General features: G+C 42.1%; 2 protein-coding genes and 1 long non-coding RNA gene across 3 annotated transcripts in view; 1 reads left to right on the plus strand and 2 right to left on the minus strand.

The window, feature by feature from the left end:
* Positions 1–10,099, minus strand: part of MAP7 (microtubule associated protein 7) — a 169,476-nt gene extending 159,377 nt beyond the window's left edge. Inside the window, exon 1 of the mRNA XM_034990751.1 lies at positions 10,051–10,099. The gene's annotated coding sequence lies outside the window, so the exon portion shown is untranslated. The remainder of the gene's footprint in view (positions 1–10,050) is intronic.
* A 27-nt stretch (positions 10,100–10,126) lies between these two features.
* LOC118000832 lies at positions 10,127–16,770 on the plus strand. Its single transcript, XR_004676577.1, has 3 exons — positions 10,127–10,211; positions 15,349–15,435; positions 16,694–16,770. It is a non-coding gene; the product is annotated as an uncharacterized LOC118000832 (long non-coding RNA).
* MAP3K5 (mitogen-activated protein kinase kinase kinase 5) overlaps positions 15,990–21,557 on the minus strand; it is a 194,390-nt gene continuing 188,822 nt past the window's right edge. The window contains exons 27-30 of the mRNA XM_034990749.1: positions 20,370–20,482; positions 19,513–19,625; positions 17,723–17,799; positions 15,990–16,829 (exon numbers count right to left, since the gene is read on the minus strand). Coding sequence (XP_034846640.1) covers positions 16,769–16,829; positions 17,723–17,799; positions 19,513–19,625; positions 20,370–20,482 — 364 coding nt within the window. The 3' untranslated portion in view covers positions 15,990–16,768. The remainder of the gene's footprint in view (positions 16,830–17,722; positions 17,800–19,512; positions 19,626–20,369; positions 20,483–21,557) is intronic.

A 21,557-nucleotide genomic window follows, 5' to 3' on the forward strand; every position in this document is an offset into this window, starting at 1 on the left:
GGAAGTGATCACACAGCTGCAGTCAGGTCTGAATCAGCATTATATTCTGATTCTCTCGTTGAGACTTTACAAGTAAAAATGAACATTTGCTTGAGGGAACAATTTAGCAGGGAACAACTTATGGTAAGTCCATATTTTCACAGTGATGCAGTACCAATCCTCAACGACCGTGAGCACAGTAATTATAACCACACTCTGTGCTGTGTCAGGCACGGTTTTAAGTACTTTACGTTTATCAGCTCACTTAATCCTCACCGTAGCCCGATGAAGGTATTACCTGTATCCCGGTTTCAAAAGAAAGAAAGGAAGGAAGAGCCTGGTCAAATGACTTGCCCCAAATCCTTCAAGTAGTGAGTGACAGAGCAGAGAACGGAACCCAGAGTCCTCGCACAAAGTAACAGTTTAACATGAGCCCAAACTGGGTGGGCAGTTTTGTGTGCAAAACCATATGGCTTCACCCAAACTTAACTTCAGTATAACCCTGAAGGGGCAGCGGGGAAATCAAAGACCATCTTTTCCTTCGGGGTTAGTCCCATCCAGTAAGCCCTACTCCCCCTTTTCATTGCGGTCCCGGTTTGTACAGCTATGCAGACACCAGCGGCGAGGAGGAGGAAAAAAATAAAATAGAAAATCAGTTCTGCCAAAGGTAAGCCCTCCCTGAAAAAGCTCCTCAAGAACACATGCAAATGCATGTCAGACGTGCCTCTGGAGGTTCTGACACATAGAGCCAGAGATACTAGTTTGACAGGATGTTCAAAGGCCTGAGTGTGAATAATACTGTTAAGAAAAAGTGAAAAGAGCAGAGGGTACCAGACTGAGCCTTACGTCCAGTAACATCTGATGAGGAGAACGAAGAGACGTAAAGTGAAGAAAGATTAGCCCAAAGGGTATTAGCATAGGTCGTGCAGTAGGATGGAAGGTGAGAATGGTGAGGAGGTCATTCTTGTGTCTAGTACTGACCGGAGGGCAGAAGAAACAAGAGTGGTCTCCAGAGCCAGGGGTATGATGATGAGAAGTCATGGGTCACTACGAAAGTCTCTGGGACAAGTATATAATTTGCTATGAAAAACTTTATTTACCTGAAATTACCTTTCTTGTTTTGAGGGCAGGGAGGAAGAAGGTGGCAGAAGTGGACAAAAAGAAAGTCTGTTAGCTAACCTTTGGTCTAACTGCACATATTCATACATAAAAGTGCATAAATACATACACCAGTGTGCACATATTTTGCTCTTCAAGGGTCCTCATACTCATATTCACATCTGCATTTCCTTTACAGAACTGCTGGAGCAAAATAAGAGAGAAACGAAATAAATTCACTAGGTTGAGGGCAATGGCTGTTACGATTTTCCAGGGGTTTTCCACGAGCACCTGACACCTCCAAAGTAAATCTAAGGTGATATGGAAGAGCCGTAAGTGGGAAATCAATCTAAACTAGTCCTCAGCCTTGAATGCACACTGGAATCACTGGGGGAGTCTTAGAACATACAGCCACCTGGCTCCCACCCCTGGAGAGTCTCCGTAATTGCCCAAGGTGTGGCCTGGGTAGTGAGATTTAAGAGGTCCCCAGGTGATTTAACTCACTGTCAAGATGACTGAGAACTGATGATGCTGCAGCACAGGAGCTCGAAAATCATTTCAACAACATAACCTTATGCCCAAGGAACGAGCTCCATTTAAATGAACTGACCAGTGCTGTGGTTAAGGGGGTTACCATACTAATTTAAAGCATCAACCCTGAATAGAAACTAATCCAGCTGGACTGCAGGAAGCAAGGAGCCAGGTCCTGTTTCGTGTGCTAGGTCAAGACTTCTGAGAACCAAAAGCCTGGATTAAGACCTTGACAAGCAGCCACGCAGTTTTGCTTCAGCCGATTACGCATGTTACTGCCTCCCACGCAGGTCTTGTGTTGGAGAGCGGGGACACCGAAAGAAGGAGGGGTCTCTTCTGTAATTTCACCCTGGAATTTACACTTATTCTACAATACGGCTATTTTCTACTTTCAACATAGTGCCAGGGATATATATGTGGGAGGTTATGCCATAGTAAAGGATGGTTCCTTTTACCAGAAAGCCAACTCCAAAGGGGAAGCTTTAAGTCACCTAAATTTTAAGATACCAGGTCTCAATTCTCTAAAATTTAAATATACATAATTTTACTAACAATGCTTGCAAGGTCCGGTTCACATATCCCAAAGGCACGGCTAAACTTCCTTTCTGCTCAGTTTTGCATTCCTACGGTCATCTGCAATGTTTGGTCAGGTGTGTCAATTCTCTCTGGCACTTCTCACAATTCCTTCTTTCACAACTGTTTCTGTAGGGGCTTCAAGGATGAGGAACAGTTGTTAAATGCAGTGAATTCTTGCTGTCGAAATATATTAATCCTCAAATCAAAATTTCAAGTGGCACCTAAGGGGCGCCTGGGCGGCTCAGATGGTTAAGCGTCTGCCTTCGGCTCAGGTCATGATCCCAGGACCCTGGGATTGAGCCCCACATCGGGCTCCTGGTTTAGCGGGGAGCCTGCTTCTCCCTCTCCCTCTCCCTCTCTCCCTGCTCATGCTCTCTCTCTCTCTGTATCTCTGTGTCTCAAATGAATAAATAAAATCTTTTAAAAAAAAGATTTTATTTATTCATTTGAGAGAGAGAATAAGAGAGAGAGAGAGAGCATGAGAGGGGGGAGGGTCAGAGGGAGAAGCAGACTCCCTGCCGAGCAGGGAGCCCGATGCGGGACTCGATCCAGGGACTCCAGGATCATGACCTGAGCCGAAGGCAGTCGCTCAACCAACTGAGCCACCCAGGCACCCGAATAAATAAAATCTTAAAAAAAAAATAAAGATGGCACCTAAGAAAATCTTATAGATTCTTTAACTGGTTATTTCTCCAAGATACTAGGGAGACTAGTATTTAATGAACAGAAAAACCACCTGACGCCATTTAAATTTATAAACTATAATTCAGAGCATTGTAAAAACAGATGTTAAAGAGGCAAACGGCCAACAACATGGATGGATATTAGAGAGAATAATGCTATCAAAAATAAGTCAGTCAGAGAAAGACAAATGTCATATGATTTCACTCATATGTGGAATTTAAGAAACAAACGAACAAAGAAAAAAAAGACAAACCAAAAAACAGACTCTTAGCTATAGAGAACTTATGGTTAGCAGAGGGGAGTGGGTGGCTGATGGGGATTAAAGAGAACACTTATCGTGATAAGCACTGAGTAACGTATAGAAATGTTGTATCACTATATTGTACAACTGAAACTAATAACACTATGTTAACTATACTGGATTTAAAATTAAAAAGGAAAAAGGCACTGACCCGTTGAATAGCTAGACAACCTTGAAAGCTGGATTTTATATAAAAGAAATAAGCTTAAATACTATATGCATTTAGCATATAGAACCTTAGATCATGCTCAGTGATTAAAAGTTCAATGACTATTGAGACTTTTACAAAACACTGTAAGTTCACTTCAGTAACTGAGAGCTGATACTTTAGTTGATTTGACAATATAAATTCTGCCAACAAGGAATAACCAGGACCATAAAACAAGTTATATGACCAGTATTTCCGGCTTCGTAACTGAAACAACATTCCTTCCAAATTCTGGAAAGCCATTTTTCAAGGGATTGGAAGACAGACATTAAGGCGGGAAGAGAACTCGGATTGGTATGGGACATGCTGTATAATGGCACTTCTGTTCATAATCAACTCCAGAATGCAGACTCCACAGGAAATCAATACTATGGAAGAATAAAGAAGATGGTAATATTAAAGCCAAATAAAAACTCATTTCACCTCTGCCCTGGAGCAACACTATTTCCACAGCTGTTCTAAGTTCAGTGAGCATTATTTAGCATCCAGAAGGGCACTATTTTACTTTAAGGCAATTATACTCTTTTACTCAAAGAACTTGGTGCAGTGGCTAAAAATTAAAAACAAAACCTAACAATATCAAGTGGTGGCAAGGATGCCAAGCAACTTGAACTCAGACATTGCTTGAAGGAATGCAAAACTGTAGGGTCTCTGGAAAACGGTTTAACAGGTTCCTATAAACATATACTTTCATATGAGTTGGCAACCCCACTCCTAGGTATCTAGCTCCCTTAGATAAATGAGAAAAGCCTGTGTGTAAATGTTCACAGCAGCATTATCCATAATCGCCAAGACCTGGAAATAACCCAATGCTCCTCAATGCGTTGATGGATTAATCTATGGTACTTCCTTACAACAGGAAACTACTCATCAATAAGTAACTATTGATACATACAAGAACATGTTAGAATCTCAAATGCATTATGCTAAGTGAAAAAAAATCAGACTCAAAAGGTTACACGGTACCTGCTTCCCCTTTTAGGACATTCTGGAAAAGGCAAAACTACACACATGGCGAACAGATCAGCGGCTGCCAGGGTTTAAGGGTAGGAGGAGAGCCTGACTAGAGGGGCAACAGGAAGAATTCTCTGGGGTGAGAGAACTCTTCTAGACCATGATTACAGTGGTGGTTACGTGACTGCACATTTGGCAAAACTCAATGAATTGCACACCCAAAATATCAGTAAATTTTTTGTATGCAAAAGTAAATTTTAAAAAGAGAGAAAAGGCCCCTGCCTATTTAAGGATCTGTAAGTTTTTCCTTTCAACAGCCAATTTTATGGAGAGTCTCCAAAGTCGGCTATCTTTCCAACTGCCCATCTATGAATCACTTATAATCTGGTTCATCTCCTACTCTTGCACCAACAAGTGAAATTCCTCTTCTAGGGGTGGTCACCACAGTGATGGCTTTTCTTTCACTCTTCGAATCCCTGACCTCTTTGTCCCTCTCCCTTGGCAGGTGTGCGCTGCTCGATTATGCGTTTCCTATCTTTTTGGCTTCTCCGCCTGTCATCTTGGCTGGCTCTTCCCCCTCCTATGCTTGGAATGTTGTCCCACCCCTTTTCAGTTTTTCCTTCTAGGCTCTCCTTACTCTCCTGGCTTCAATTATTATTCCCTTATGGACTGAATACCAGAATTCTGGCTTCTATTTTTCTCCTTATCCCTATACTTTCTGTTGCCCATTAGACATTTCTACCTTACACCATGTTTAAAACAGAAATTTTTCTATTTCTCCCACCAAAACCAGGTCCTCCTCTTGATTACTTTCATGCCATCCTTAAGCCAATAAGCCAAACTCAAACCAGGAGTATAATCTTAAATGTTACTTTCTGCCTTCATTGACACAGGCAGGCCTCCATAGAATCTTGAATTCATCATTCCCTCCCCATTTCCAACAGCCTGCCTAGATTTCTGTAGGAACCTCAGAGTTGGTCTACACATCCCTGAACTCTTCCTTCTTAAATCCATCCTCTAGTCTATACATCTGCTTCGAAATGAGAACCAGCCAGGTAGATTTCCAGATTTCACTGATCCTCAGAGGTTTGGCTGATCTGTCTGGCTCTATGGTATTCCCCATATGTTACCATTCTTAAAGCCGCAAAAGTCCACTGAAGAGAATGATTTTCCTAGACGGAGGAACTATGCATTCATTAAAACGCACAGCTGAGCTTTTCTGCTAGATTTTGCAATCAAGCTTGCAAATTCATGGGTTCAGAATTACTAAGCATGCTTTAATCAAGATGTTATTCTCATGAACATCAACAGTTCACCACTGTCCACAGATAACATACCAGTCTCTTAGCTTGACCTGCAACCACTCCACAATTTGACCACCACGTATCATGATTCTAACTGATCATCTAGGACTCTTTCATTTTGAGGCTCACACATGAGTCAATAGGACCAAAATTTTGCTCTTTTCCACGTTTGCACCTTTTCCTCTCTTTCCTCCATCCAACTTTATATATCATTTACCCATTCTTTTAAAGTGTATGTCCTCCCTGATGACCATGGCCAGAAGCAGCTCTTCCTTCACGGAAGTCTTCATGACCCACAATTACTTATGAGTTTTGTTTCCCTTGCTAAATCCAAGGAGCATGTCTTTGTCAGCCTTCTAGCCACCATAATGCTTAACATATGCAAGGTACATATTTCTTGGTCAAATTATTCTAAGCCTCAATATTTTCAATTTTTACATCAATATAATGAGACTTGAGTTTTAAAAAATAACCCCTTTCAACAAAGGATTATTTTTCATGCACCAGGAAGCAAAGATGTTAGAAATGTTTTTTTAGAGAACATGCCAATGTAAATTAGTGTTTCAAACACATGCCTAAGTAATGATATAAAAAAAATGCATGTTCCTGAGCACAGCTGCTTGGTCTAATAATACTTCCCTCCTTAGCAAGATGTAAAGTAAGAGCTAGCCATAATATAAGGTGGGGGCGGGGGGGAGTTATCTAGCCACCTGAATGAAGCATTATGAACTTTAGGACTTGAATTTCAGAAGGGATAGGTTTAATATCAAATTATAGCCTGAGCGCCTATTTTACAGTGTTAACTTGCAGATATCTGCAGAACCTTCGAGCCAAGTGAAACCGTAAAGATCACTTTAATGCAGTGAAGGTTATGACCAAGATCACAAATAAAGCCCATATTCTTTCACCAGACAGCCTGCTGAGGAGAGAAAAGCCCAATTCCAGGTTCTAAGTCATTTCCCCCAAAAGAATATCAACAGAATTCACAGATTATAGGTATTAATTTATTTCCTGTGCATGAAAGTATTGTCTCATGAATTAGTCAGATGCAGCTTTAAATATGGTCTGAATTCAGTCGGCTTTTTAAAAAGAAGTTATCAAGCTGGGAAATGAGCTGTGTGTGCTCACTTTCCACAGCTCTTGAGCATGAGCATAAAAAAATGAAACACTGAAAGCTTGGACAGAGGCAGTTTTGTGAATATTCATCTACGGGACGACTCAAAATAACAGCTTGAAAAAGGACTTGATGTCCTCTAGTGGTGAGTTCAAAAACTTGCTTCCAAGTCAATTTGGTTATTGAAAAACATGTTGAAAGAACTGTTCGTCCTCAAGAAAAATAAAAACTATTACCATGAGGAATGTAGCTTGACTACCTTTGAGTAGAAGATAAATATGTGCTGACAGAAATATGGTTTTTAAATGTTGGATTAACATAATACCTTTCAATATCCTTAAATGTTTCATTTTATAGGTGGTATAACCCCAATTTGCAACCCATCTTTGATACACACACATATATAACTGTATAATTATGAATAATTACAGGTTTTATTTTTACAATCACCTGAAATTCTAACCTAAATTGTCCTAGGACCTAGAGGATATTATGCTAAGTGAAATAAGCCAGATCGAGAAAGACAAATACCATATAATTTTGCTCATATGTGGAATCTAAAAAACAAATGAATAAGCAAACAAAAAGCAGAATCAAAGCTATAAATACAGAGAACAAACTGACGGTTGCCAGAGGGGAAAGGGAGTGGGAGATAAAGGCTTCCAGTTATGGAATGAATAATCACAGGAATAAGAGACACAGCACAGGGAATATAAGCAATGATATTGTACTAGCATTGTATGGTGACAGATGGTAGCTACACTTGTGATAAGCATAGCATAATATATAGAGATGCTGAATCACTGTTCTACACCTGAAACTAATGTAACATTGTGTGTCAACTACAAATAAAAAATTTTGTCTTAAAATTACACCAGTCTTTGCACAGGTACACAAAAAACTAAGAGACATTTAAGAATGGACATTACCTCATAATAACCTAATTGAAAGAAAGAATGAGAGCGAGAGAGAGAAAGAAATAAAATTAATCCCTCAACAAATCACCTTTTGATGGTAAAAGAAGTCCCTACCTCCTCCCTGAACACCCACCTGTATACAAACCTGTGATTGCCAAAAAATAATTGCAGCATTTAGATGTGTATGAGGTGAAATATGTCCACAAGAATAAAGCACTAACATTGAAGTCCTATATCAGATATAGATAACATGTTTTAAATATATGGAAAACTTTTTAAGTTATTAAAATTCAAGCAGTCCTTAGTTGTTCACTCAAAATATTTTGATCTAGATTTAAAAAATCTATTTTCACCCTTCTTCTATTTTTGGCACCTGCTCACATAGGTGCTTCTGAACACCAAAAACATTAATTTAGGGCTGGAAAAATAGGATAAAGATGTGGGCCAGAAATAAGTTTTAGTTAAATCATAAGTACATCTATTCAAAAGACCATATATAACATGTGTCCCTTGGAAATCAAAGTTTCTAAGCAAAGGTGGGAAAGAATTTTTTTCACTGAAGGCGATGGCAGCCAATTAAATTCCCCCTTCATAATAGAAAATATTTCACTGATAGTCACATGATTCGTATATTGTTAGAAACATGACCAGTTCATTAGTTAACATGCTCAGACACTGAAATGCTACTTTGTAGCTCACTTATATTTGAACAAGTTGTCCATGTGCAGATTCTAGAAGACAGGTTTTTTGTTTTTTGAGCATAAATTGGTGTGTATTAACCTCCTGGAACAATGTTTTTCAGAAGCAGTCACTTAGTGGGGGATTAGGCACCAAACCATTTATATTCACAATAAGGATGCTGCCCTTCTGCTGCCCTCACTTGGATAGGGCCGCCCTCCCCGCCCCCGCACCAAGCTCATCAAGTTCGATAAAGCAATTGCAAAGACATCTCCTCTTAGCCACCCCTTCCCCAGCCCAAATCAAAATAACGATGGACCAATCTTTCAAACACATTAAGACAAAATAAACCACCCTACAGGAAGTAGCATGACTTCAAAGTAAACAAGTTCAAGACATCTTGTCAGACTTAACCTCAGGTATTTGGCTGAAGAGATTAAGGCATTAGACTTTAGGTGCCCAAACTCTCGCTACAGAGCAGATACACTTCTAAAAACGATTGCAGGTTTTCTGGACCTTCCGCATTAAAATAAGCATACCTTCTAAGTCAAAAAGTGTTGGGGGGGGGGGCAGGTGGGGATAGGAGAATCTGGAGGTTCTTACATTTAGGGAAACAATGGTTTTCCGATTATGTGTGCGTGTGTAAGCAGAAAACGCATTGCAACTGGGGAGGCTGCAATTTGAATTCTTTTTAAAATAAGAAACTGCCTCACCGCCCCCATCTCTAGTGTAGGAAGGTACCAGAAACAGTTTACCGGCCAATAATAGGAAACTAGGAGAGAAGAGAGGATTTGCAAGACAGTTTCTCAAGGAAAAAAACTACCACGAGGGGGAAAATCGTCTTCATACAAGATGGGGCCGGGAAGAGAAACTTGCTGCTTGCCCTGGAGATGTGAGCCCCTGTCCCCGAAAGTCAATGCGGAGGTCGGGGGGCGGCGTCACCACCTGGGCCGACATTCCTTCCTACCTGGGGTAGGTGCATGGACTAAAAACAGGAACTCTGAGGACCCTTTCAAGTCAACCAATCTACGAGTCCGACGATCCCGCACACTCAGGCCCCACTTTCCTGCAACCAGCCCTGCCTCCCCGCTCGGCGATCTCAGTCCGCTCGGGAGAGGGTCTTAACTGCGGACCACGGGGCGGGGGCGGCCCCCGCGCTCCGCGCGACTCTCGCGCCGGCACTCACTGCGCCACGGGCGCCTGCGACCCCGGCACCCGGTTCGACCGGGGAAGGCGCGAGGGGTGCCAGAAACGGATAATCCTGTCGGTCGCACTGGGCCGAGGACTTTCCGGCCGGCTGTTTGGTTTGGGGGATACAATTTCCCCTTTCCACTGAATTAGAGCCGGGTCGGCAGGTGGGAGGGGAGCGGCCGGCGTTTTCCAGTTCCTCCTCCCGCCCGCGCTCCCTGGCGAGTTTCCACTTGTTGTGGGAAAGTCGAGGTGGAGCGTCAGAGGGGCGACCGGAACCGGGGCCGGCCGGCCGCCCGCGGCACTCGGGCACGGTCGGCCCGGGCGGCCGACGCGCAGCGGAGGGCGGAGGGCGGAGGGCAGGCGCGCTCCGAGCACGGGTGCGCAGCGCGCGGGGCCGGCCGTTCCGGGCCGCGGTCGGGCGGAGGAGGGGACCGCCGGTGCCCTGCGCGAGCCCACCCATCCGGCTCACCGCCCCCCGCCCGCGGGACCCCCGCCTGCCCCAGCCGTGCAGTCACCTGTTTCGCTCCGCGCAGCGCCGTCGCCGCCCCTGTGGCTGTCGCCGCCAGCTCCTAGCTCCGCCATGGTGCTCGGATGACGCGCTTCGAGAGCCGCTCCGCCCTCTTCCTCGGCTTCGCTCCCGCCGGCCCCCCGCCTCCAGGGCCCGCGGCCCAGACAGGTGAGCGCTGTCTAGGGAGGGCGGAGGGAGGAGGGCGGAGGGAGGAGGGAGCGTGAGCCTGCCGGCTGCGAGCAGCTTGAGACCGACGCGCGGGCGCGCCCCCTCGCGGGCAGGTGCGGCGTGGCAGCCGCTCCGACCGACGCTGCGGGGTGTGGGCCGCGAGGGCGGCGGGCGGAGCCAGGCACCTGGCCGGGAGCCCTTGCCCACCCCTGAGACGGCTGCGGGCTCCTCGAGGTCTGGAGGTGGGGCGACGACGCTTAGTGGCGCCTGCGACCGGGCCGCCTGAGACTCAGCCGAAGTGACGCGAGGGCATCGGGACGCTCTGTTCCCCTCTGAACTCTGAAGCAGCCGGGTCAGTTTTGACTTGGCCAGGGCTAGAGTTCATGGTGACAGCCGCCAAGTGCATGATGCCACGTGGAAAGCTGAAGTACACGCCTGGATTCCACGCTGGGTTCGGGTTCCCATCCGCGTTTTAGGACGCCATTATCTTTTCAGCAGGCCTTTGTATCTGATGAGCCCCAGGGCACACAAGTTAGTGAAACTTATGCCCGGTGATGTGGCTTCTTGTTCTTGGTTTCCAATTAGCAACTACCTGGAGGACTTCTGGCTTGCTCAGGAAGACCAGGGAAAAAAGCAATAGGCAACAATATATATACATATGTATATAAAAGAAACATTATTAGCTGAGGAGAAACTCATTTCTGCTCTATTAGGCAAATAAACGATAAGCAACAAAATGCTGAGGGGAAAAAAAGTAGCTTGCATAAATGGAAACATAAGGAACAAAACTGAGCAGCGACCAGTTCCGCCTGGTTACACAGAAGTGCACTCCCACAGTCTCGGTTGGCTGAACATAACCAGGAGGTTCCCAACAATTTAAAACCCTTTCAAGGACTTCAGCAGAATCTGTTGAAGGCCCAAGAGTGCCTGGGAACAGTGTTGAGGTCTTGTTAGGGTGACAGTTCTCACCATCCTTGCATATAAACCCCGCCACTCAGCTCAGGGCTGGGCTGTTTTTATTTGGTTTCCTGGTTCACTGGCTGACTTGGTAGGGGTTTTAACTAAGGGACCCTGATGCCATGGTTTGCAGTAATGGATTTTCCCTTAGTGCCATTTCTATGGTGGGTTAGGCAAACTGATCGTTTAGCTATGAGATCTTCCTAAATCACATTCACATCACTCTTAACAGATGTCTAATCAATAAAAATAAAGTACCAGGTGGGTGGAGGTGGTTGTAGACCTCAGCTTGGGTCTCAGCAAAGACATTTTTTACTACATGAAGTCATCAGAGTTTGAGACACTTTCCTATGAACATCAGAAAGATTTTCTTAGTTGAATTTAAAGAGTTGAACTCTGGAAGAACATTGATTTACTCCCTACTTCAGTAAGCCCCTGAATTCTTTCTGTGATACATACACCCACCCCACCACAAAGTCAAGACTTAGTGGTGTTTGTGTGTGTCCTCTGTGGTTTGGTTTGTTTTGGGTATGTGCTTATCTCTTCTTGCATTCTTTTGCTAACTTATGTTTTAGTCTGTCACAAGTTACACAAAAGTAAGTGCTATAAGAAACACACCAAAATCCAGCACTTAAGCCCTGAATTGGCTATGTGTTTCAAACTTAACCCGGGGTCTGTAACAGGGCGAGCTGTCGAACAAAAATGCGGTAAGGGACAGTATCTGTTAAATGTCATACACCACCATGTTGTACTTCGTGCTGTACTTAGCACAGAGAAGCCATCTGTCTTGAGTTCCCACACCCATCTCAAAACTCTCCGAATAATCACAGTTCCCTTTTCCAGGAGGAGGAGCTGAACCTCCTGATGCCATCAGCCCCCCACCCCTCCCGCCTCCTTTGAAACCTCATCCCTGTCTTCTAAAATGCATCTCCATTCAGGGCCTCTCCCTCAACAAGTACATTTAGGGCTCTTTGATTCTGAAAATTTCTTCCCTTGACATCCCACCCGCCCAAATCTATTGTCATACATTTTGTTCACCAAAGATAATAAATGTACCATTGTCTTATTCTCTTTGTTTAACCAGCTTTATTAATCTTTCTTGCCTGTCTGTAAATAAACTTTCCAGGTCACAAAATCACATTTACCTATTATTATTTTTTAATCTGTTGTTCTCCTGAACTTCCTGCTGTACCAGATCCTCTGATAATCTTCCTCTTGGCTTACACCACTGGCCTGGTTTTCTCATTCCTCTGTGACCAGTCCTTTTGTCTCTGTTGCTGATTTAAATTCCTCCTTCCTCCCAAACCATCCCCAAGCCTTCCTTTTCCCAGAATTTTAGGCCCTACCTATCTCTCATAAGCCCTCACTTACTGTTATCCCCATCAAGGTGACTCCTAGATCCAGAATATATACTCTTGACCTCTGTCCTAACTTCCACCAGTACATTCTCAATGGTCTCTGCACATTTCTATCGGAATGCTCTGCCATTAGTTCATCATGTCTCAAAAAAGCTTCCCTTCAAACTTGCCTGTTTTCGAATTCTTCTCTTACTTACATAGCTTCAACATCTATTCTTTCCTCTTCCTTGTCATCACTGCCCAAATCATAGTTCCCAAATCTTGTCAACTCATGGTTTTAATTCTGCCCTCTCAATTCCTACTGCTCTGCTCCTGGACTCTCATTCACATCTGAATCAGTCTCTGAACCACTCTGTCCAGTTTCTGTTCTCTCTCATTTCTCCACTTCACTGGATTAATCTTCTCATAAACTACTTTACACTCACCCCTCCCTTGCTCAAAACCCTTTAACAGATTCCCCATTTCTACATAATTACATACCAACACAACTTCCCTCCGTGACCATCCCCCATCACACCCTGAGCTCTCTCCTATCCCACTTTCCACTTTTTATTTCTAGAACACCTATTTCCAGCCAAATATGAGTTAAAATTTTTGTATGGTCTAATGTAATATAAAAGTTGTTCACTTTCTCCAGAACGTCTCGCAAATCCCCGCTTTCTGCCTTTGTTCTTGGAACTCTCTACCCTGATTGACTTCCCCAGTCCTGAGTTATTGAATTCCTTCTTTCTGATGCCCTGGTTGAGGTCTTCCTCCACGGCCCTGGCCCCCAGCCAGCTTGTCCTCTGAAGCTCTCCAGGGGGTTTGGGTTTGCATTCATCTGGCCTTTCGCATAGAGTAGGTGTGATTTGTTATTGCAGATCTGTCTCTTCAATCTGATATGAGTTACTTGTTGGCAGGGACTTTGTCATATCAGATTGAAGACATATACGGTGTCTGTAAAGTCTGAAGCCATCAATTATTGTCCTTGTTTACAAATCGCAGATGTCCTTGATGACATAATGTGTGTTGCATGCCTTCTGAACCAGATAGGTATCATGCGTGTCTCTCCTGCTGCCACATTGCCTCACACGCAGCAAATTCTGGTTTTGTTTCTCTTATGGGGCTGTCTCCACCACCCATGCGTAACTGTTCTGGTACAAATCATCTTTCCAGGCACAGCTCTGAACCTCGCTTCTCTGGAAAGCTTTCCTTGACCCTCCTACCCCTTGGCGGTCAGCTGTAACTGTAGCACTTACTGCATGTACTATTGTTTCTGCTTTGCCTCTATCCCACCTCTGACAGTGAACTCCAGGGGGCAAGAACTGTGTCTTGTTCATGCACCACAGGATGTAGTACCCAATAAGTATTTCATAACTACTTCTGAATGAATGATAAGAGGTAACAGTAACAGGCAGTGTCTGATTGCTTACTATCTGCCAAGCATTGCACTAGGCATCTTGTCTGCATGATTTTATTTAAATCTTACAACAGCCCTATGAGGAAGGTACATGACTTCTCCCATTTCAGAAGAGGAACCTGAGACTTAGAGAGGTTAATCAATCTGCCCAAGGTCAAAAGGGAAAGTGATGGTCTTGCTCCAGGCCTATGTGTCTAGACTCTTGCTACACCAAATGGAAAATGAATAGTAACCATCTTACTACCACCTCCATGGAAAGCGGCTCTATTTCTCTGTCCAGGCGTCTCTTGGAATAAGAAGGTGGGACTTGATACTATTAAATCATCTGCAGAGCTTTTTAAAAATAGGATATATGGGCCTTACCCAATGGTCATTGTTTATTACCCAAACCAATAAACACAGTTTCTCTAAGGTGGTGGCATCTGTATATTTTATTTTTATTATTTTTTTAAAGATTTTATTTATTTATTTGAGAGAGAGAGCACGAGTAGGGGGAGGGGCAGAGGGACAAACGGACTCCCTGCTAAGCAGGGAGCCCCATGCGAGTTTTCATCCCAGGACCCTGAGATCATGACCTGAGCCTAAGTCAGATGCTTAGCCAACTGAGCCACCCAGGTTCCCCTCATCAGTATATTTTAAAAAGCATCCTGGTAATTTTAATGTGAAGCTGGGTGAGAGTCACTGTCCTAGATTGATGCCAAACGTCTTTAAAGTGAAACCTTTAATGGAACTTGGGCCATAATGGAACTGCCTTCTTTTGTGACTGAGGCCCACAGTTCTGACAAAAACCTAATGATGCTGGCCTGGGAATGTATTATGAACCATGCAGGAATAGAGGAACCCACAAAGCCCACAAAGATAAGGTAGGAGGAAGATCCCAAGGAAAGACCCTATCATTAAAGAATTGGTTGAAGATGGGTAGCTTGATCCTATGCACAATCTAAAAGAAGCACCTTGCCATTGGAACTGGGGAGATGAGGGCGCCTGGGTGGCTCAGTTGGTTAAGCGATTGCCTTCGGCTCAGGTCATGGTCCCGGGGTCCTGGGATCGAGCCCCGCGTCGGGCTCCCCCTGCTCTGTGGGGAGCCTGCTTCTCCCTCTGCCTCTGCCTGCCACTCCCCCTGCTTGTGCTCTCGCTCTCTCTGTGTCAAATAAATAAATAATCTTTAAAAAAAAAAAAAAAAAGAACTGGGGAGATGAACTGTGGCTTAATTAAGAACTACCCTGTGTTGGGGATGCCTGGGTGGCTCAGTCAGCTAAGCGACCGACTCTTGCTTTTGGGTCAGGTTGTGGTCCCCTCCTGCTCATGCTATCTCTCTAAAATAAGTAAACAAATCTTTAAAAAAACAATTACCCTGTGTCAATATGAATGAAATGACATATCATTTAATTTACACCTCATCTCCTTTGAACTTTCCCCACAGGTTACAAGAGGCAGCTATCTGTCCTTGAGATTGGGATGTAAAAAAAGATGCAGCTATGTTGTTGCAAGTATCCAATGAGAAAATAAGGTGAGAACTTTCTGTGCAGTCTAATGCAATACAAGATATATCGGACCTTGATTTTCACATAGAAATAAAGATGACTCCTGTTTTCTCAAAGACTTATGTATGGGTCAAGTCATGATGCACGAACAGCTCTATGTTAATTCTGTCCTGTATAATAAGCAAGTTCCTCTGTATCTAAGAATTTTGTGTTTATCTCATCCATCTAAGAGCTTCAGACTTCACCCTATTAATATGGGCAGGCTTCTAAACTATAATATTCAGCTTCAAATAAAAACATTTCCCTCCAATACGAGAACTAAACTATTAAGGAGACAGAAAATACAGTATTCTCCGCTGGGATGCTATGTGCAGACCCTCTGAGATACACAGTAGTCACTCAAGATAACTTGTGGCCTTGAGAAAAAGCACAGGGACTTTCTTTTATGTAAATTCTTCTTTTCCTTAACCCTCTCTCTTACCACTCTGGTGCCCTGAGGGACAGCTTGCAGATCACCTGTTCTTTGATTACTTGACTAGAAGACAGATTCTATTTAATAGAAGAGCAGAAGAAACAACTAGAAGTTTGACACAGTAGTTTATCTGGTTTGTCCAAACAAAATAAGAATTCTTTAGAATTTATCGAACAGTACGTTAAGAGTCTTTTTACTTTTTAGAGTAAATATGACAAAATGGATAGCTTTAGAACAAGCTAACATTACTATAATTCAGACATGTGCAACTGGTACAGTTCAGTAGTACAAACACGACTCAAATGAACGTACTATGCGCCAGAAACTTAAGTTACAAAATAGAGTCAATATTACAATTAATACACATAGGTAAGTAAAAACCACTGCTTCTCGGATTCTACACACTTAAAAAAAAACATAAACTTTACACAATTGAAATTATGCATTTCTACTCAGAGTATCTTACACACACACATAAGCCTAAAAAGTTATGGTCACATTTTGGTTTTGTTCCAGTGATGCACAATCACATGAAATGTTCTATCCGTTTCGTGTAAAAGAGACATTTGGCCGAAGTGCAACAGCTGCTAAGTTAAAAATATTTCCATAAAAATGTTTAGACTAAAATAATCCCAAGCATCCTGATGTTTAGGATTATTTTTGAGAGTCCTTACAAAGAATCCTTATGAATTGTAGAAATAGAAGCAGTTAGGAAATTTCAGTGTATTTTGTCTTTTTTTTTTTTTTTCTCCTTTTAACACAAGTAAACAAATACTGGATTTAAAGTGCAGCTTCTTTCTCCTCTCTCTTAGGTTCTCCCTCCCCTGCGAAGATCAGTTCTGTCTGTTAGAATCTCCACGGAAGGCTGGAAACCAACTGAGCGACAGTCAAGTCTGTGTGTCTCGGAAGTCGGTGATGGCCTTCCACAGTGTGCAAAGCATCCCTCCCCTGTTTAAAGACACAAGAACATGGGGAACAGAACACCTCATTTGAAACATTGCCCTTGATATATACAAGTGACTTCTTCGTCTCTAGCTGCTCTGATCAGAACACAGAGATCCCAAAGTCTTATGGGTCCTCATGTATTCTTTCTATGTTTTGTCATTGCCCTTCCCTGCCTTTCCTTTCCACTCCCACAGACTACCAGTTCCCAAAGCATCATTGCAGATTTTCAGCACGTTTGAAATGGGTCTTTATAGAATTCTGTGTGAGTCAGTAATGCATATGCTTGGCCTGATAGAGAAAACTATAAGAAACTGTATCACGTTATATGTGGTACGTGGATGGCAAATCAGCACCTATCCTATTATTTCTAATAATTTGTTTTAAAGATTTTATTTATTTGAGAGAGAGAGTGAGGGAGAGAGTGCACGAGAGGGGGTAGGGTAGAGGAAGAAGCAGACTCCCCACTGAGCAGGGAGCCCAATGTGGGACTGGATCCCGGGACTCCAGGATCATGACCCGAGCCGAAGGCAGTCGCCTAACCAACTGAGCCACGCAGGCACCCCTATTTCTAATAATTATGGCACAATCATGAACTAAATGAGAGCATTTGTTTAAGGCAGCTTTAAAATAACTGCATGGCCTCCGTCTACTCTATTATCAAGAAATTCTTTGAGTTGATTTGCATTTACAAATATAGAAATAGTGGTTTTAAGAGTGCCCAGTAATAGCTTGGCGCAACAAACTCAGTTTACTCAAAGCAAATGCAAACCAGAGAACGGGGCCCAGGACTGCTGAGATGGTTAGATCTGGTGAGGGGCCCAGCCAGGGCAGGAACCCAGACTTCTCAGCCCAGCGCTCTTTGCATCATGAAAAAGGAAGAGAAAGAAAAGTGGTACCTTAGTCTGAGGCATTTTAAATCATCACGTGTAACATAGTAGAGAACATCCTCTAGTGAATAATCCTCAGCCAAAAACTGTGGAGAAAGTAAAATATGCACAAAAATAAGATGTTTTATACACCATTAAGAAATCGTAAACTCCATAATATAAACGTTGGCAATAATTTAGAAATGAATCTAAAAGGAAGTCTACCAGAAACATAATCTTTTGGAAAACAAACAAAAAAACATAATCTTCTGGAATTATTAAGAAAAAGTCCCTCCTGTTACAAAATAATTACAAAGAAATACATCCATATGACTTCCAAATGCATAAAGATTACAAGCAACACAATTTCTGATAGGCCTTCTAATGAACAGATAAAACTCATTTGTAGTTACATCTGCTGTTCATAACATTTATATATTTTACTTATTTAAATTCAATTAGTTAACATGTAATGTATCATTAGTTTCAGATGTAGAGTTCAGTAATTCATCAGTTGTATATAACACCCAATGCTCATTACAATATGTGCCCTCCTTAATGCACATCACCTTGTTATCTCATCCCCCCCCCAACAATGTTTATATTTGAGGTTTGTTGCTGTGTAGCTTTATTTTTCTCAAGTGGATTAAAAAGCGTTCCTGGAAAGGTATTGTTTACACTTAATTTCTGGACTTATTTTTCATAGCTAATAAAAGGTACTTTTTAAAAACAATTACTATAAAATCAGAGTCCTAAATTTAAACTGAAGCTATAATTTTAAATAAAAAAAAGTCAATGATTTAGTGGATCATCAATTACTACTCCTTAATTGTGGAGTCTTAGTTTGAGGAATAAATATTTCAGAGAACTTGAATGGATGCATCATTCTCCATAAGCAAGAGAGCTGTTTAAATTTATGTAGCAGTAACTTGTTCAATTTAGATTTCTAAGGAAACCCTAAATATTATTTAGTAGCCCAATGAATTATCAAGTAAAGAGAAAAAAAATCTGTATTCTTAGTTACTTAAAAAATTTAAACACAAAACTAAAGCTAGTTTAATATTGTATTGGGGCCCTTTCTATAAAATAATAAAAAATACAATCTCTTTTTGTGTGTATGTGTGTATACATGTATGTAATCTTCAAACATAAGTGCTACTTCTGCTGATTACCAAAGTGTAAGGAGCAGAGGGAAATTAGGTTATTACAGATTTGAAAGTGTTCCTGACACAAGTTGACAGACTAGATCTATTTTATTAAATATCAATAAATAGCCACTGCCCAGTAGAGTCTAATAATGTGAGAGAACTAAAATGTTAAACAAAAGAGAGAATTAGAAACTTTACAATTTTAGTTTTGTCTTGATTTTTCCACTCTTCCTTATTTTCAGTTCAAAAATACAAAAACTCCTCAGGGGTCCTGGACTACAGAGCTTTTGCCCGCCTCATTGTTTTTGCACATACAGCAGCCCGACCCCTGAATGATTTTTCCCTCCTGACTCCCCTCCCCAAATACACATACAGATGGCTTGGTTTATTCCTACGTATGCCTTTAGATTTCAGCTCATTCACCACCTTCGGCGAGAACCTTCCCTAACCTCTTCCTCTCTCTGTCTCCTAACACTTGATTACCTTTCCTTCACGGAGTTTATCAGGGTATCACTACGCTTTATCTGTGGAATTATTTGATGACCATCTGCCGACCCTAGTCTGTAAGCCACAGGGGGGCTCACCAGTGTGTATGCCCTGTGCCTCGCACACAGTAGGCACGCAACATTATGGGGTGAAAGAAAAGCTTGTCCCATGGATAGTTTTCTTTACCCGACTTATAGTGTCTTCATCAGCTCCCTTTTCTCTCAGCCACTCAGTAAGTTCAGACTCTTCAGTATTTGTGCCAGGAGAACCCCGGGGGCATATGGGCAATCCAGGAATATCTAGGACAGAATTGGGAAGGGAGGGACATTCTTAGCTTCTCCTTACAGCGGCCATCTGAGACCTCCGCAGTCAACAGACATTTATTAATACTTTAGAAGATTTTGCTCTATCAGAAAATAATAGAAACAGTCGAGATTGGCAGTATAAATGGTAATATAAACAAAACTCTTGAAGACTACTGATAAATGGAGAGGCAGAAGCAATAACGTAATGATATTCCCACCTCATACTTTCATATCAATTATATAGTTTCTTAGAATAAACTAGTTTCACCAAAATTGTACTGTGGGTTTTTCATGTGACAAACACGAGCATAATTAGCCAAAAACTATATAATCATATAATAATCTCTTTTTTCACTATTTGCAATAATATGGGAAAAAAAAACACCCCAGGATATACAGAATACAAATGCATAAATGGCCAAAAATAGTATTTTATTCTAGTAGTCTCATTTGAACATTACAAAAAAATAACAACCAAAAAAGTGTTAGAGCCCTATTTACCGCAACTAATCTCAGGAAAAGATGACCATGAATCATCTTATTTGAAATTAAGTTATATCGAAATTATAGTTTGCTGCAATTAAGAATTGGGTATTTCTTAAAAGCAATTTCTGCTTGTAATCGTGGCACAAGTGACAGAGGCCAATTAAACCATGAAATAAAACTGCCTGTTGGCTTCCTACCCTTTTTGTGGCAGCCTGGTTTAACAGTATCACTTTAAAATTTCCTACTATTCACCTATTGGTTGGGACTTAAGCTTCAGGTGTTTAATTTCTTGGTCTTTTTCTTCAATAGCTCGATGAAGTAGTGCTTGTAATTCTTTCTCTTTCCGAACCAATTCTTCCAGTAATCTGTAAAAGAAAATTATATTGGTTGACAGGATAATAAAGCTGGAGCAGCCAGAGTGACCTTCTAGATCTGGACTTTGCAAGCTCTAAGGAACATAGACATCCCTGGGATTTTATTGCAATGCAGATTCTGATCCAGTAATTTTGGGGGTAGGTCTGAGATTCTGCATTGCTTCTTTTTTTTTAAGTTTATTTATATATATATTTTAGTAATCTCTATACCCAACATGGGGCTTGGACTCACAACCCAGAGATCAAGAGTTGCATGCTCTTCCAACTGAGCCAGCCAGGTGCCCCATGATTCTGCATTTCTAATGAGCCCCTCCAGGTGATACTCATGTTGCAGGTCCATAGACCCCCATGTTGAGTAGTGAAGTTCTAGAAGGCTTGTACTTCCAGACAAGAATTCACCACCCCAATTGTCTGCCAAAATCTTCAGAGATATTTTATTGTTTCTTTTTATGACCATAAATGGCAAATAAAGTAAAATAAAATATATATGTTAACAGAGCTGTATTTTACATGTATGACCCTTCATCAAAAAAAGTTGATGATGAATGATATAATAATCAATGCAAAGCAGAAAGGCAGTCATTTTTTTTAACTGAAAATTTGAGAAATAAACTATAGGTGAGGTCCCCTATAGTACTCAGTAAATGGTAATGGTTGTTGCTAGGATTGTTGAGGATGTTACTATTATTCCTCTCCCTTCTAAGGGGACTGGTGAAGTGGGTAAAAGGATAGCTGTGTTCCTGGTACATTCAGTTCTTAGTTGGCATCTGATGCATTCTCCAAAGAAACAAGGAGAAACTAACATATCCTTTACATCAGAGTTCTTATTCATGAAAGGTTCACTATGCAACTAAGAGCCAACTGGTTTCCTACTCACCATTTCTAACGCTGTTCTCTGAAAAAATACTCCAAGTTAGAAAGGGAGGTGCTCTGATTTTTTTTTTTTTAAAGATTTTATTTTTATTTGACAGAGAGACATACAGCGGGAGAGGGAACACAAGCAGGGGGAGTGGGAGAGGGAGAAGCAGGCTTCCCGTGGAGCAGGGAGCCCGATGTGGGGCTCGAT

The sequence above is a fragment of the Mirounga leonina genome, unplaced genomic scaffold (genome assembly GCF_011800145.1).
Source record: "Mirounga leonina isolate KUSES-001 unplaced genomic scaffold, KU_Mleo_1.0 Mir_53, whole genome shotgun sequence".
Classification (NCBI taxonomy): domain Eukaryota; kingdom Metazoa; phylum Chordata; class Mammalia; order Carnivora; family Phocidae; genus Mirounga; species Mirounga leonina.